This window comes from Hemitrygon akajei, chromosome 7, assembly GCF_048418815.1.
Source record: "Hemitrygon akajei chromosome 7, sHemAka1.3, whole genome shotgun sequence".
In the NCBI taxonomy this organism is placed as follows: Eukaryota; Metazoa; Chordata; class Chondrichthyes; order Myliobatiformes; family Dasyatidae; genus Hemitrygon; species Hemitrygon akajei.
This window is the reverse complement of record NC_133130.1, coordinates 2,377,706-2,395,322: the sequence shown is the minus strand read 5'-3', so window position 1 is coordinate 2,395,322 and position 17,617 is coordinate 2,377,706. Positions and strand designations below refer to the sequence as shown.

The following is a 17,617-nucleotide window of genomic DNA, read 5'->3' as shown; positions in this document are numbered from 1 at the left end:
GCAGCCAATGGATGCGGTGGAACGTGACCTGGACTTTGCGTTCATCTATTTGGACGACATCCTTATAGCCAGCAGTAGTCGTCAGGAGCATCTGTCCCACCTCCGCCAGCTCTACTCCCGCCTGAGTGATTTCGGCCTCACGATCAACCTGGCCAAATGCCAGTTTGGTCCCGATACTATCGACTTCCTGGGCCACAGGGTTACCAAAGACGGGGCAACACCTCTGCCCGCCAAGGTAGACGCAATCCGCCACTTTGCCCGGCCCAACACGGTCAAAGGCCTGCAGGAGTTTGTTGGTATGGTGAACTTCTACCACCGTTTCCTCCTCTCAGCAGCCCGTATCATGCACCCTTTGTACACCCTGATGTCGGGTAAAAGCAAGGACATTACTTGGGACGAGGAGGCTGCGGCCGCTTTCGTTAAAGCCAAGGAAGCCTTGGCAGATGCCGCGATGCTGGTGCACCCCAGAATGGACGTTACGACTGCACTCATGGTGGACGCATCCGACACAGCAGTCGGTGGGGTGCTGGAGCAGCTCATCGAGGGGCGCTGGCAACCCCTGGTGTTCTTCAGCGAGCACCTACAACCACCCGAACTCAAGTACAGTGCTTTCAACCGGGAGCTGTTGGCACTGTATCTGGCAATCCGGCATTTCAGGTACTTCTTGGAAGGCAGTCCGCTCACTGCGTTCACGGACCACAAACCGTTGACCTTCGCGTTCACAAAGGTGTCCGATCCCTGGTCGGCTCGCCAGCAGCGACATCTGTCCTACAACTCCGAGTACACGACGGACATCCAGCATGTCTCGGGAAAGGACAATGTCGTGGCGGACGCACTCTCCAGACAAGCTGTCCAGGGCCTGTCCCTGGGGGTGGACTATGCAGCACTGGCAGAGGCGCAGCAGGCAGATGACGAGATGCCCAGCTACGGGATCGCAGTCTTGGGTTTGCAGCTGCAAGACTTTCTCGTAGGCCCAGGTGAGAGGACCCTCCTGTGCGACGTGGCTACCGGCCAACCTCGCCCCATCGTCCCGGCAGCCTGGAGGCGGCGAGTTTTCGACTCCATACAGGGTTTGGCGCACCCATCTATCAGGACAATCGTCCGGCTGGTCTCCAGCAAGTTTGCGTGGCACGGACTTCGCAAGCAGGTCAGTGAATGGGCCAGAACGTGCGCGCAGTGCCAAACAGCCAAGGTGCAGCGGCACACTAAAGCCCCGCTGCAGCAGTTCGAACCCACCCAGCGGAGGTTCGACCACATTCATGTAGATATCGTGGGCCTCCTACCAGTGTCCCGAGGAGCGCGGTACCTCCTAACTATGGTAGACCGGTTCATGAGGTGGCCAGAGGCGGTCCCGCTCACTGACACATCTGCCGATTCCTGTGCCCGAGCACTGATAGCAACCTGGGTAGCACGCTTCGAGGTACTGGCCCACATTACCTCCGACAGAGGCCCCCAGTTCACCTCCAGCCTATGGTCGGCTGTGACCAGCCTGTTGGGTACGCAGGTACACCACACAACTGCCTACCACCCACAGTCGAACAGACCAGTGGAACGCTTCCACCGTCACTTGAAGTCGGCTCTCATGGCCCGCCTGAGAGGACCTAACTGGGTGGACGAGCTTCCCTGGGTCCTGCTTGGAATTCGCACAACGTCCAAAGAGGATCTGCACACCTCGTCGGCCGAGTTGGTGTACGGCGCACCCCTGGTCATCCCAGGAGAGTTCATACCAGCCCCAAGGGGGCAAGAGGAAGAACCTGCAGCAGTCCTGGACAGACTACGCGAGAGGCTCGGCAACCTGGCCCCCGTACCAACTTCAGAGCGCGGACGGACCCCGACCCATGTACCCAAAGACCTGCAAAACTGTAAGTTTGTGTTTGTACGAAGGGGCGGACACCGGGCACCGCTACAGCGGCCATACGAGGGGCCGTTCAAGGTGATCAACAACAACGGGTCCATGTACGTTCTGGACATTGGGGGGAAAGAGGAGGTTTTCACAGTGGACTGACTCAAACCTGCTCATGTGGACTTGGCGCAGCCGGTCGAGGTTCGAGCACTGCAGCGCAGAGGCAGACCTCCCAAACACAGGCTGATCCAGACTCTGGACATTGGGGGGTGTATCGCCGGTTCTGGGGGGGGTTATGTGGCGACCCACTTTCTGCGCAGGTGAACCGGCTCACAAATAGCCAGCACGCGGGGAGAGACTTTGGTAATACACCTCTGACGTTATTTCTGCCCGGAGAGGGTGGGCACTAGGGATTAAATGCCAGCGCCGCGAAGTTTGAATAAACTAGTCTCGAAACGACTTACCGACTGTGTGTCGTCGTCTCTCGCTCTGTATGTAGTACATCACTACAATGTCCCAATTCTCCTCGCACTCCTAATGTAAGAGGGCTGCTGGTGTGCCTTAGTTCGTGATTGTAATGCCAGCAAGGCGGGCATTTATAACCCTAGTGAGTGTTGGAGTGAGTTATTTGTGATGTTTAACTTGTCCGTGGGTGGTTCATTCCTGCTTATTACTAGTTGATTTGCCAGCTGTTAGAGCCACATCCATCTGTTTGTTCAGCCGTGAAATTCTGATCATCTGCTCTGTCCGTCTCCCAGGAGAGCGACGCCTGGAGGCTGGTGCCATGGTTTTAGCTGACCGAGGTGTCGTCTGCATTGATGAATTTGACAAGATGTCTGACCTGGATCGTACTGCTATCCACGAGGTGATGGAGCAAGGTCGTGTGACCATCGCGAAGGCTGGCATCCACGCCAGGCTCAATGCCAGGTGCAGCGTGCTGGCTGCGGCCAATCCTGTCTACGGAAAGGTGAGGGCAGTCAGTCGCACTCTTTACTCTGCAGGTGCATACAAAGCTACACCACAAAACCAGGCTTTTCAGCCCATCTCGTGCCAAACTATTAAGCTTTTAAACAAAAATCCTTTTTACCAGTCCTGATAAAATGGTGACTGTTTATTCATTTCCATAGATGCTGACTGGCCTGCTGAGTTCCTCCAGTATTTTGTATGTGTTGCTTACAGCATCTGCAAATTTTCTCAGCTCAGTGGGAAAAACCTGCCTCCATTTAACCTATCTATACCTCGCAAATTTGTATGCCTCTATCGAATCTCCCCTCATTCTCTTACTCTTCAGGGAATAAAGTTCTAACCTATTCAATCTTTGTTTTTAAAGTCCCAGCAGCATCCTCAGAAATTTTCTTTGCACTCTTTCAATCTTGTTGATATCGTCCTGTAGCTAAGTGACCAGAACCGACCGTACACAATTCTCCAAGTTAGGCCTCACCAGTGTCTGATACAACTTCAACATAACATCCCACCTTCTGTACTCAGTACTCTGATTTGCGATGGCCAATATGCCAAAAGCACTCTGTATGAGCCTATCTACCTGTGACACCTTTGTTATATCGGAGAGGGTATCCAATCCCATCACCCGTTCTATGAGTAACGTGTTTAGGCAGGGAAGGCTGCCTTGTTACTGGATCCTGTTGCTTGGAGAGATGTTATGTTTTTTTGTGAGTGTTATTTGTGATGTTAATGATAAGTTGTGACTGTTGTAATACCCTGGTTAAGAACACGTTTTGTATTTCTATTGATATGCTCTGAGTTATAGCAGTTTTTTTTCTGAAAGCACAGTATGTCCTGTAATTAAGCTTCCTAGGCTAATATTTTGGCTTCAGCCAAAGTTTGCCCAACTTGGGGATGTAGTGTTAGACAGTTGGGTTTGTTTTGGTAATGTGTTGTAGCATTCAGCCTAGTGGGGTGTTATGGAAGATTTGAGAGAGCTAGCTGAGATCAGGTTTCTGAAGGATGGTCTGGTTTGGGGTCTTTTGTGAGAGGCTGCAGAGAAGAGAACAAGGGCCGATGCTTGGTGGATCCCACCCGAAGGGGAGACCCTATCACAGGGAGTGCAGATGAATGGTTTCAAGGAGCCAGTGCTACTGAATTAGCCGGTTTGTTCTTCTGGAGAAGTTTGACCTGTGGCTTGTGATGGGAATTCAACACTGTGGGTAAAGCAATACACCCAGCTACTATTGAAGCAAGCCTGTGTAATTTTATGCAAGTGTATGATCTGTTATTTACTGGAAAATGATTATTGCCCCACATGGTGTCTTCATAGCATTCACCACAATTGATGTTTCCTCATCAGAACATTCCAACTTTACTGCTTGGTTGAACCCAAATCATAATGACTGTGGATGTGTGTTAATGAAAGGAGGCCTTCTCACTGCTGAATCATGTGGCAGGGAGATGCTAGTCATCTCGAACTCCAGCTTGTACCCAGTAAACGTGGGTTACAGTGGATGGGTATGGCAGGGAGATGCTTGTCGTCTCGAACTCCGACTTTTGCCCAGTAAACGTGGGTTACAGTGGATGGGTATGGCAGGGAGATGCTTGTCGTCTCGAACTCCGACTTTTGCCCAGTAAACGTGGGTTACAGTGGATGGGTATGGCAGGGAGATGCTTGTCGTCTCGAACTCCGATGGAGGACATTGGCCTGCAGGATTCGCTGCTGTCCCGTTTTGACCTGTGTGTCTCTCTTTTTCTCCCCCAGTATAACCAGTATAAAACTCCGATGGAGGACATTGGCCTGCAGGATTCGCTGCTGACCCGTTTTGACCTGTGTGTCTCTCTTTTTCTCCCCCAGTATAACCAGTATAAAACTCCGATGGAGAACATTGGCCTGCAGGATTCGCTGCTGTCCCGATTTGACCTGCTTTTCATCATGCTGGACCAGATGGACCCGGAGCAGGACCGCGCGGTTTCTGAACACGTGCTGCGAATGCACAGGTACAGAGCCGCAGGCGAGCAAGATGGTGACGGTGAGTTCTGGGATCTGTAGGTTGGGCGGGGGGAGCTGAGGAGGTAGTTTCTCATCCATTACCCATACCATCCGCCAGTAAGGAGCTGCTCTCACTCCTCGAGGCTGCTCTGCCTGTTGTGCCCTGCCTGTTGTGCCCGACTTTCTCTGTATTACTGCCTACCGGAGTACCCTGTTCATCAAGTGTTCATTTACAAATGCCTTAAAATAGGCAAAGATACCATTCCCTTGAAAGGTAAAGATTAGCTTTATTTATCACACATACGTCAAACAGTTAATGTGCATTGTTTGGGGTGAACGACCGACACAGACCCAGGGACTGAGCTGGGGGCAGCCCTCAACTGTCACCATACAGTAATGAATCTTAGAGCATACTTCTGGGGCCACCATATCATGCCCACAACTTACCAGCTCTTAGCCCAATGTCTTTGGAATGTGGCAGGAAACTGGAGCATCCAGAGGAAACCCACGCAGTGACACGGGACTAACATAACAATCTCCTTACAGACAGCAATGGGAATTACACCCCAATCGGTGACTGCTGCTCAAACCCATCGACCTCCACCTGGGTGGTGCCCTCTGTACCCCTCCCTCCCAGCTGGGTGGTGCCCTCTGTACCCCTCCCTCCCAGCTGGGTGGTGCCCTCTGTACCCCTCCCTCCCACCTGGGTGGTGCCCTCTGTACCCCTTCCTCCCAGCTGGGTGGTGCCCTCTGTACCCCTCCCTCCCAGCTGGGTGGTGCCCTCTGTACCCCTCCTTCCCACCTGGGTGGTGCCCTCTGTGCCCCTGCCTCCCAGCTGGGTGGTGCCCTCTGTACCCCTGCCTCCCAGCTGGGTGGTGCCCTCTGTACCCCTGCCTCCCAGCTGGGTGGTGCCCTCTGTACCCCTCCCTCCCACCTGGGTGGTGCCCTCTGTACCCCTGCCTCCCAGCTGGGTGGTGCCCTCTGTACCCCTCCCTCCCACCTGGGTGGTGCCCTCTGTACCCCTCCCTTCCACCTACTTTCATTGCAGTTTATTTTTAATTATCTGTATTCAAATTCCCAGTCTTTCAGTGGTAGGATTCAAGCTAGCTCAGTAGATAATTTCCAGGTACTTTGTACAGCAACTTAACTGCAAACTGATGCAGTGGCTACAGGTAGTTGTTTTACAAGAGGCAAAGTTAAAATTTACTTCAAAGAATCTAGCTTTAACCACGTGCTAAAATAAATGCAAACTTGGCTTAAATGTTGAATTGAACCAGCGTTTGCCACTTCCGCTGGTAGCTCATTTCACACTTTCACCACCCTCTGAAGAAGCTCCTCCTCAGGTTTCCCTTAACTATTTTACCTTTCACCCTTAACCCATGACTTCTGGTTCCAGTCTCATCCACGCTGAGGGGGTAAAGACTGGTATGGCTGAATATCTTGGCACCACTCATTGACATGTGTGATATGTTCTTCTAGCTTTGCCATTGGGCAGTGCTGTAGATGCCCTGGCGACAGAGGACCCGGATACTTTGCAGGATGAGGAACAGGAGCTTCAGGTTTATGAAAAGCATGACAACCTTCTTCATGGAGCCAGGAGACGAAAGTAAGTCTACGAGTTGCAGGAGTGAGTGTAGAATTAATTGACTGTCAGGGGTCTCCCAGTGTTTGTGCTTTTCTGGTCAGAACTAACCATCAGGTAACCAATTTGGATGTAACACACAAATGCTGAAGGAACTCAGCAGGTCAGGCAGCATTGATGGAAATGAATAATGGTTCTATGTTTTGGGCTGAGACCCTTCACCAGGATGTCAATGCTTCTGCTAATAACCATTCGATATAACCCCTATTCTGTGGCTGTGTGTGTATTAGTACCACTATCACCATGCCAGTGGTCTGGGTTACCACCAGCAGTGCCAATTGAACCATGATCACAGGCACTATAATAACGTCATGCTATGCTCTACCCTACCGAGTGGAAGGTTACAGAGTTAACAAAGGTAGTGGGAGTGGGGTTTGATGTACTCCATTGCTCCTCCTCCTGACTCTCCTGGGGCTGATGACAATACCAGTTAGATGGAGGAGCAGAGCTTTGAGATTGTTAGCTGTTTAGTTGGGCTCTGACCTCTATTTGCTGTTGACATTTTAGAGGCATAGAGCCCTACAGCACAGAAGCAGGTCCGTCTGGCCCATCTAGTCCATGCTGACCTGCCTAGTCCCATCAACCCATATCACAGCCCTCCAAACCCCTCCCATCTATGTACCCATCCAAACTTCTCATGGATGTTGAATTGAACCGGCATCCTCCACCGCTGGCTGCTCATTCCACACTCTCTCTACTCTGTGAAGACATTCCCATCTGATTTCCTCTTAAATACTTAACCTTTCACCCTCGACCTATGACCTCTGGACATCGTCTCACTCAACCTCAGCGAAAAAGCCTGCTCGCCTATACCCTTCCTAAATATTGAATCTCCCCTCATTCTTCTACGTTCTAGGGAATAGATACCTAATTTATTCAACCTTTCAGTATAACTCAGGTGCTCAAGTCCTGACATTATTTTTGTTTATTTTCTCTGCACTCTTTCAGCCTTACTTATATTTTTTCCTGTAGGTAGGTGACCATGTTGGCAGACAATACTCCAAAACAGGCCTGACCAGTGTCTTGTACAACTTCAACATCCCAAACACAAAGTACACTGCAGATGCTGTGGTCAAATCAGCACGCTGGAGGAACTCAGCAGGTCGGGCAGCATCCGTTGAAACGAGCAGTCAGCGTTTCGGGCCAAAACGTTGACTGCTCGTGTCAGCGGATGCTGCCCGACCTGCTGAGTTCCTCCAGCGTGTTGTCCGTGTTGTTTCAACATCCCAATTCCTGTACTCAGTGCTTTGATTTATGGAGGCCAGTATGCCAAAAGCATTCTGTACGACCCTATCTACCTGTGACGTTCCTTTCAACGATCCATTCCCAGATCCCTCTGTCCTACCGCACTCCTCAGTTTTTTTGAAATGGATTGAATGTCTGAGCTGGTTTTACCGTTCATTTCAGTAATGTCTGCTGAATTTATTGAAGTTGTTTCCTTCCTCTGCGTGAAGCGATTCTCTGGAATTAGATGATCAGTTGTCAAATGGAGAGAGAGTGATGTGAAAATGTAAAGTGCTGTTTTGCCAAACCCTTCCGGAGAGATGTGAATGTCCTGTTTTTATCTATAATGAAGTGATACTTTCTAATGAAACCACAGACTTTCTAATACTAAATATACCACAGCTCTCGGTTCTTTCTGCAAAACAGCACCATTTACTAAGCCATGATTTACTAAGTTCTCTGCATGGTGTGTTCATACAGCACTGGTCCGTATTGTTCTGTGGGGTTTAATTTTGAGGTCCCCCACAACAACCAGTTGCACCCATGTGACCAATTAACTTACTAGCCCATAGGTCTTTGGGAGGTGGGAGGAAAGCCTTACAGGCAGCGGTGTGAACTGAGCCCATGCCACTGGCTTTGTAATAGTGTTATGCCAACTGCTACGCCACCTACATATTCATGTGTCTAACTGAAAGCCTCAAGTTCACCATAAAGCAGGATATCCTGGCATAACCTGTCATGTAAATGTTTTAAAAGGTGGCATCCATTATTAAGGACCCTCAGCTGCCCTCTTATTAATAACATCAGTACAGAACATGCATTCCTTTCAGGCAGCGGCAGGTGTATTTAAAGCGGAGATAGATGGGTTGTTGATAAGTCAACGTCAAAGGTTATGGGAAGAAGGCAGGAGAATGGGGGTTGAGAGCGATAATAAATCAAGCCGTGATGGAATGGTGGAGCAGACTCATTACTCCAAATGACCCAGTGTTGCTCCTTTTATATACCTGGGTTACTGGCACTGTAAAGGCGATATGCAAACTGCCTTACCAATGTTCTGATTTAAAAAAGAACGCATTTGGGTACATGGACAGGGAAGGCTTAACTCCCCCTATGGACAATCGGTCCCAAGCCTGGCTGTGAAAGGAGGAGGGTTTGGCATGGGCTAACAACCACATCCGTTTAAAAGCTCAGCATTGCAGAAACACCAGAGATGCTCCAAAGACCTCGTCCCTGAGAGAGGAAGAATCTTTGAGGATAGGCTAGAACTGGGGACAGTTTGAAAGGTGAGCCAAAGGGAGGACTGGTGAGCTGCTTTCAGTGGCTGATGCCCCAGTAGGGGTGATGGGGTGAAGACAAAGAATCGCACAGTTTGAAAGGTAGGTCCAAGAGAGGACTGGTGAGCTGCTTTCAGTGGCTGATGCCCCAGTAGGGGTGATGGGGCGAAGACAAAGAATCACACCGTTTGAAAGGTAGGTCCAAATGCAGGCAGGTCAGACGGACATCTTGGTTGGCATGGGTGAGTTGGGTTAAAGGGTTTGTTTCTATGCTGATTAAATCTATGGATTTTAACAAAGATTCAGATTGTACACTGGTCTGCAAAACAGTTCATTTGGGTTCCAGGGTGAGCCAGTCAATTGGATACAAAGCTTGTTTGGTGGAAGGAGAGTGTCCTGACCAGCTGCTTTATCGTTTGGGTTGGGCATTTCAAGGCCTCTGATCACAAGTTTCTTGGGTGGCATTGTAGCATAGTGGTTAACAAACACTTTACTGGGTTCATTCGCCCACCGTCTGTGAGGAGTTTGTACGTTTTCCCCGTGACTACATGAATTTCCTCTGGCTGCTCCCGGTTCCTCCCACGGTCCAAAGACGTATTGGCTGGTATGTTAATTGGCCACTGTAAGTTGTCCCATAATTAGGCTGTGGTGAAATTGGGGGGTTGCTGGGCTGCATGGTTTGAAGGGCCAAATTGCGAGGGCGACTGGCACTATCTCCACCCATCAGAGATTTATCAGGAATACTGTGTATGCAGGGAGTGATCCGCCAGTACCCATGGTGGAACTGGCTGAATTTGCAATCCTGTGAATTGGTGCCTCCAAACCAGACAGCGATGCAGTAACTCCCACAAGATGCTGGAGTGGAACTCAGCAGGCCAGGCAGCAGCGAAGGAAAATCGTGAATAGTTGATGTTTTGGGCCGAGACCGTTCATCAGGACTGGGGGCAAAAGAGATGGGAAGTCAGAGTAAGAATGTGGGGTGGGGAGGGGGGAAGAAGTACAAGGTGATGGGTGAAATCAGGAGGGGGGGATGGAGTAAAGAGCTGGGAAGTTGATTGGTGGAAGAGATCCGGGGCTGGAGAAGGGGGAATCTGATGAGGAGAGGACAGAAGGCCATGGAAGAAAGGGAAGGGGGAGGAGCACTAGAGGGAGGTGGTGGGTGGGTAAGGAGTTACGGCGAGAAGGGGAAATGCGAATGTGGGGTGGTGAGGGGGGGGGGGGGGGTGGAGGTCAATACCAGAAGTTTGAGAAATTGATTTTCATGTTCATGGTTACTCAGATACTCAGATGGAATATGAGATGTTGCTCCTCCAATCATCACAGCAGTAGGGGAGGCCATGGACTGACGTGATGCTGGTACAACCAGTCAGAATGCTGCTCATGGGACCTCTGTAGAAATTTGCAAGCATCTTGCGTGCAGTGTGGAGTATTGTGTGCTGCTCTGGTCTCCATAGAAAACCTACAGGCCCTTTGGCCCATAAGCCTGTGCCAAACATGTCTTTACATTCGAAATTATCTAGGGTTGTCCATAGCTCTATGTACCTATACAAAAGTCTGTTAAAAGATCCTATTGTATCCGCCTCCACCACCTTTGCCGACAGCCCATTCCATGCACTCACCACTCTGAGTAAGAAAAAAACAAACAACAACAACTTACCCCGACATCTCCTCTGTACCTACTTCCAAGCACCTGAAAACTGTGCCCTCTTAGCCATTTTAGCCCGGGGAAAAGCCTCTGACTATTCACATGAGCAATGCCCCTCATCATCTTATACACCTCTATCAGGTCATTTCTCACCCTCTGTTGCTCCAAGGAGAAAAAGCTGAGTTCACTCAACCTATTCTCATAAGGCATGCTCCCCAATCCAGGCAACATCCTTGTAAATCTCCTCTGCGCCCTTTCCATGGTTTCCACATCTTTCCCGCAGTGAGGCAACCAGAACTGAGCACAGTACTCCAAGTAGGGTCTGACCAGGGTCCTATATAGCTGCAACATTACCTCTTGGCTCCTAAACTCAATCCCACAATTGATGAAGGCCAATACACCGTATGCCTTCTTAATCACAGAGTCAACCTGCACAGCAACTTTGTGTCCTGTGGACTTGGACCGCAAGATCCCTCTGATCCTCCACACTGCTAAGAGTCTTGCCATTAATACTATATTCTGCCATCATATTTGACCTACCAAAATGAACCACCTCACACTTAACTGGGTTGAACTCCATCTGCCACTTCTCAGGCCAGTTTTGCATCATATCAATGTCCCGCTGTAACCTCTGACAGCCCTCCACACAATCAACAACACCCCCAACCTTTGTGTCATCGGCAAATTTACTAACCCATCCCTCTTAAAAGTTAGGCCCCCTGATAATAGCATGATCATTCAATGCTTGGTCCCCTAGCTATCTCTAGACATAACCGCAGTTATAGGGAAAGACTGAATAGGTTAGGACTTTATTCCCTAGAGCCCAGGAGAGGGAGGGGAAATTTGAAAGAGATGTACAAAATGGAACAGTATAACTTGGGTAAAGGCACTGAGCTTGGGTGGGACTAGATCCAGTGTTCAAAGGTGAAATGTTTCTGGGGAAGAAGAGTAGGAACTTCACTCAGAGGGTGGTGAGTGCGTGGAGCAACTGACGGTGGATGTGGGTTCGATTTCAATGTTGGAAGAGAAATCTGGATAGGGACATGGTTGGGAAGGGTTTGGAGGGCTCTGGTTTGGGTGCAGGTCAATGGGACTCGGCAGATCAATGGTGTGATGTGATCTGGATGGGTTGTAGGGCCGGTTTCTAGGCTGCAGGGTTCTGACTATGACTGTCAGAGGAAATAGAGCAGGAATGTGTTGGTGTGCCAGCCAGATTATCAGTGGCATTACTGATGCCCCTTGCTCAGCACCGTCTGTGTTTTCCCTGTAGGTTGGTGGGTTAATTGCTGTAAGTTGTCTGGCTTGAAGGTGAGACTGGGGGATGAAGTGAGTGTGAGCTTTGTGAAAATGGCTGAGTGGGTTAAATGGCCTATTTTTCTGTCTCTGCCTCTGATCCTTCTGAGTGGTGCAGACTGGAAATGCCAGCTGTGGTCTGCTGCTGTTCTCTACGTTTTCATCTCCTTTCTGCTCAGTCTCCTTCCTCTGCAACCCTTTACTTTTCCTACCCACCTGTCACCTTCCCCTCCCCGCACATTTTCATTCTGGCATCTTCCCCTTTCCTTTCCAGTCCTGAGAAAGGGTTTTGCCCCAGCATCCACAGATGCTGCCTGCCCTGCAGAGTTCCTCCAGCAATTTGTGTGTGTTGTTCTGGATTTCCAGCATCTGCAGAATCTTTAAAAAAAATAAAGGAGAGCAGAATTAGTGAGGTAGCAAGACGTTGTAATACATAATAAAAACTGTGTAAATTAAATTTAGATACATAATTCGAAAAGAGTAGAGGTGGTGTTCATGGGCTCATTGTTCATTCAGGAATCTGGTGGAGGAGAAGCTGTTCCTAAAATGTTGAGTGTAAATCCTCATAAACACAAGACTCTGCAGGTGCTGAAATCCAAAATAATACAAACGAGTTACTCCAGCAATTTTGTGTCTTTTCAGGCTCCTGTACCTCCATTCTGTTGGTAGTAATGAGAAGAGGGCAATAGTGTGGTGGTTAGTGTAACAATTAGAGCACCTGAGGCTCAGTCCCCACAGTCGTCTGTAAGGAGTTTGTATCTTCCCATGACTGTGTGGGGTTCCTCCGGGTGCTCCGCTTTCCTCCCACGTTCCACAAGGGTGCAGGCTCCTTGGGTTGGAGGGACCTTGTTCCCACGCTGCAGCTCCTCTCCATTGCCTTTGAGCGCCGCAGTGGGAATTGCTTGGGCTGTACGGAATATAGTAAAGTTTTACAATCTTGGAAAGAACCAGGAGCTTTGCCACGAGTTTCCATCAAGGACCGCTCTCTTCTCACTGCTGCCATCGGGGAGGAGGTACGGGAGCTTCAGGTACCACACCAAGTTCAGGGAGTTAGTACCAGCCTCCTGAATCATCTTACCCCGGAACTGATCAGTGAACACAACCTGTGGATTTACTTTTGAGGACTCTACATGTTGTCGGTATTACATTGTTGTTATTATTTTGTTTGTATTTGTACAGTTTGTCTTCTTTGGTTGCTTGTTGCTTTGTGTGTAGTTTTTCACTGTATTTCTGTGTTTATACCTGCAGAAATGATCTCGGGGTAGTACATGTTGACATACACATACATACCTTGATAATGAAGTTACTTTGAACTTTGACAGACATCTTGCCTTCAACACACTTTTGATAGATTCAGTGTGGTTATCTGTCTTTAACTTGGCATTTGTCAGCCCCTGAACCTGTGAGAAACTAATAATCAAGTTTGTTTGCTCCTGTGCTGAGTATTTCACTGTATTTGCTGGTAATCAAGGTTGAGTAGTTATTGTTACTTTTATTTAAGAGTACAGCACTGAATTGGTTCTTTGAGCCATGCTGTCCCAGCAAACACACAGTTTTGATTAACTAGCCCAATCATGGGACAATTTACAATGACAAATTAAACTGTCCTGTAGGTCTTTAGACTGTAGGAGGAAACTAGAGCATCCTGGGAAAGTCCACGCTTTCCTTGGGTGGACGTACAGAAGAAATCGAAGTTGAACTCCAAACTTCTCCCCAAGTGCACAATATGTCATACAGTAGTAGTCATAGGGCCTGTAGCTGTAAGATTAGGGTTCAATTCCCATTGCTGTCTCTAAGGAGTTTGTACGCTATCCTTGTGACAGCTTTGCTTTCCTCAGGGTGCTCCAGTTCCCTCCACATTCAAAAGACGTATGGGTTTGAGATGTTATGTTGGTGTCGGAAACACAGTAACACTTGTTGCTGTCCCCAGCACATCCTCTGCCTCTGTTGGTCCTTGACCTAAATGTCGCATTTCTCCATTTCCATGTACATGTAACAAATAGTTACTCTTTCTTTTGTAATCTCTATAGCTGAACAAGTCATGCTGTTAGTTGTAGTTTCTGACCCTTTTTCCATTCCAGCCCAAAACATCTACAGTTTATTCCTCTCCATAGATGCTTCCTGAATTTAGTTTCTCCAGCATGTATGCGTCTTGCTCTGGATTTCCAGCAACTACAGAATCTCTTGTGATTGTGATTTGCTATATGGGCATTGGAATTGGTTTATTATTGTCACAGGTACGGAGATACAGTGAAAAGCTGGTCTCGTACCATCCTTACAGATCAAATCATTAGTGTTTTGGGGTAGAACAGTTACAGAATACAGAGTAAAGTGTTACAACTACAGAGAAAGTGCTGTGTAATTAAGCAGTGTAATGAGGTATGCTGTAAGGTCAAGAGTCCATGTTATCATACAAGAGGATAACTCGAGTCTGATAACAGTGGGATAGAAGCTGTCCTTGAGCCTTGTGGGATGTGCTTTCAGGCTTTTGGGGAGGAGCAAATGTCCGGGGTGGGATGGGTTCAATGTGGCTGCTTTACTGAGACAGTGAGAAGTATAGACAGAGTCCATGGAGAGGAGGCCGGTTTCCATTCTGTCCACACCTCTGCGGTCACGGGCAGAGCAGTTGCCGTACCAAGCTGAGGCAGTTAACAAGTAGAGTGTACAGATTAGAGGGTGCTGATGAATGAGTAAGTATTGAATGTGTTTGGAAATCATTTTAAGAGGGCAGACCACCCCAGAAGGGCCTCCTGCCCCATTCTAACCTTGCTGACACTTCCCACTCCCACTTCAGAGCCTGCTGGAGCTGCGTTTATTTTTACATTGTACAGTCACTCACTGGTGATTGAGCTGACATATAACTGCTGTAGTTTAGTGCGCGCCAGCGTATCGCTGCCCAGGAGGTAGTGATTCAGAGGATGCATGGTTATCAGCTCAGCAATTTACAATCTGATAGTGGATGTAGACAGCGCTGACATTAACCACATCAGATCAGTGGCTTAGATCCCATCGTTGATAACATTCGCTCTGAGTTACCTGCACTAATACCAGTCAAGACTTTGTTCCTCAGTTTTGCAGTTAACTCAACACAAGATCTGAGCAGTTCAAATCTAAACCCCTTCCTTTTTAACTGGCATGAATATAGGCTGAAAGGCCTCCACTTTTCAGGTTTACACAGCCGTACGTTAGTGCCCTGCAGTTTACAAACAGTAATACGAGGCAAGGGGAAAACAGCCAGAGTGAGAGTACTAGAGAGTTCCCCGGTGGCTGTACCCCTTGACAATAAGTATTCCTGTTTGGGGGGGGGTGGGGAGGTGGACAGCCTACCTGGAGGAAGCAACAGTGGCCGTACCTCTGCAGAGTCTGGCCCTGTGGCACAGAAGGGTAGGAGGAGGAAGTTAGGGGGTCAGACAGGCGATTCTGTGGACTCAGAAAAGAAACACAGATGGTAGTTTGCCTCCCAGGTGCCAGGGTCTGGGATGTTTCTGATCGCGTCCAAGATATCCTTCAGTGGGAGGGAGAACAGCCAGAGGTCATGGTACATATTGGTACCTATGACATAGATTGGAAAAGGGAAGAGGTCCTGAAAACAGACTACAGGGAGTTAGGAAGGAAGTTGAGAAGCAGGACCTCAAAGGTAGTAATCTCGGGATTACTGCCTGTGCCACGCGACAGTGAGTATAGGAATAGAATGACGTGGATGATAAATGCGTTGGAGAGGAATTGGAGCAGGGGGCAGGGGGCAGGGATTCAGATTTCTGGATCATTGGAACCTTTTTGGAGCAGGCATGACCTGTACAAAAAGCACGGGTTGCACTTGAATCCCAGGGGACCAATATCCTGGTGGGGAGGTTTGCAAAGGCTACTGGGGAGAGTTTAAACTAGAATTGTTGTGGGGGTGGGGACTGAACTGAAGAGACTGGGGAAGAGGTGGTTGGCTTACAAATAGAGAAAGCTTGTAGATAGTGTGAGAGGGAGGATAGGCAGGGACGTGCTCAGACTGAAGGTTTGAGATGAGTCTGTTTCAACGCAAGGAGTGTTGTGAACAATGGGGATGAGCTTAGAACATGGATCTCTACTTGGAGATATGATGTGGTGGCCATACCAGAGACTTGGATGGTTCAGGGACAGGAATGGTTACTTCAAGTGCCAGGCTTTAGATGTTTCAGAAAGGACAGGGAGGGAGGCAAAACAGATGGGGCACTGTTGATCAGAGATAGTGTCACGGCTGCAGAAAAGGTGGACATCATGGAGGGATTGTCTACGGAGTCTCTGTGGGTGGAGGTTAGGAACAGGAAGGGGTCAGTAACTTTACTGGGAGCTTTTTGTAGTCCACTCAATAGTAACCGGGATATTGAGGAGCAGATAGGGAAATAGATCCTGGACAGGTGTAATAATAACAGTTGTCATGTTGGGAGATTTTAGTTTCAAAAATATCGATTGGCATCTCCCTAGAGCAAAGGGTTTAGATGGGGTGGAGTTTGTTGGGTGTTTTCAGGAAGGTTCCTTGACACAATATGTGGATAAGCCTACAAGAGGAGAGGCTGTACTTGATCTGGTGTTGGGAAACGAACCAGGCCAGGTGTCAGATCTCTCAGTGGGAGAGCATTTTGGAGATGGTGATCATAATTCTATCTCCTTTACAATAGCACTGAAGAGAGATAGGAACAGACAAGTTAGAAAAACGTTTAATTAGAGTAAGGGGAATTATGCTATCAGGCAGGAAATTGGTAGCTTACATTGGAAACAGATGCTCTCAGGGAAAAATACGGAAGAAGTGTGGCAAATCTTCAGGGGATATTTGTGTGGAGTTCTGCATAGGTACGTTCCAATGAGACAGGGAAGTTATGGTAGGGTACAGGAACCATGGTGTACAAAGGCTGTAATAAATCTAGTCAAGAAGAAAAGCTTACAAAAGGTTCGGAGAGCTAGGTAATGTTAGAGATCTAGAAAGTTATAAGGCTACTAGGAAGGAGCTTAAGAATGAAATTAGGAGAGCCAGAAGGGGCCATGAGAAGGCCTTGGCGGGCAGGATTAAAGAAAACCCCAAGGCATTCTACAAGTATGTGAAGAGCAAGAGGATAAGACGTGGAAAAATAGGACCTATCAAGTGTGACAGTGGGAAAGTGTGTATGGAACCGGAGGAAATAGCAGAGGTATTTAATGAATACTTTACTTCAGTATTCACTATGGAAAAGGATCTTGGTGATTGTAGTGACGACCTGCAGCAGGCTAAAAAGCTTGAGCATGTAGATATTAAGAAAGAGGATGTGCTGGAGATTTTGGAAAGCATCAAGTTGGATAAGTCACCAGGACCGGATGAGATGTACCCCAGGCTACTGTGGGAGCTGAGGGAGGAGATTGCTGAGCCTCTGGCAATGATCTTTGCATCATCAATGAGGACGGGCTGAAATGGTTGCCACAAGGGGACACAGGTTTAAGGTGCTGGGGAGTAGGTACAGAGGAGATGTCAGGGGTAAGCTTTTTACTCGAGTGGTGAGTGCGTGGAATGGGCTGTTGGCAACAATGGTGGAGGCGGATATGATAGGGTCTTTTAAGAGACTTTTGGATAGGTGCATGGAGCTTAGAAAAATAGAGGGCTATAGGTAAGCCTTGTCATTCCAAGGTAGGGACATGTTCGGCACAACTTTTGTGCTGTAGGTTTTCTGTGTGTCTATGTTTCTTTTCAGTCCTGATGAAGGGGTCTCAGGCTGAAACGTCAATTGTTTCTTCCACTCCATAGATGCTGCCTAACCTG

At 48.5% G+C, this 17,617-nt stretch overlaps 1 protein-coding gene across 1 annotated transcript in view; it reads left to right on the top strand.

The window, feature by feature from the left end:
* mcm3 (minichromosome maintenance complex component 3) overlaps window positions 1-17,617 on the top strand; it is a 73,080-nt gene that overhangs the window by 44,055 nt on the left and 11,408 nt on the right. The window contains exons 9-11 of the mRNA XM_073050296.1: window positions 2,602-2,810; window positions 4,647-4,821; window positions 6,261-6,387. Of these exons, the coding sequence (XP_072906397.1) occupies window positions 2,602-2,810; window positions 4,647-4,821; window positions 6,261-6,387 (511 nt within the window). The remainder of the gene's footprint in view (window positions 1-2,601; window positions 2,811-4,646; window positions 4,822-6,260; window positions 6,388-17,617) is intronic.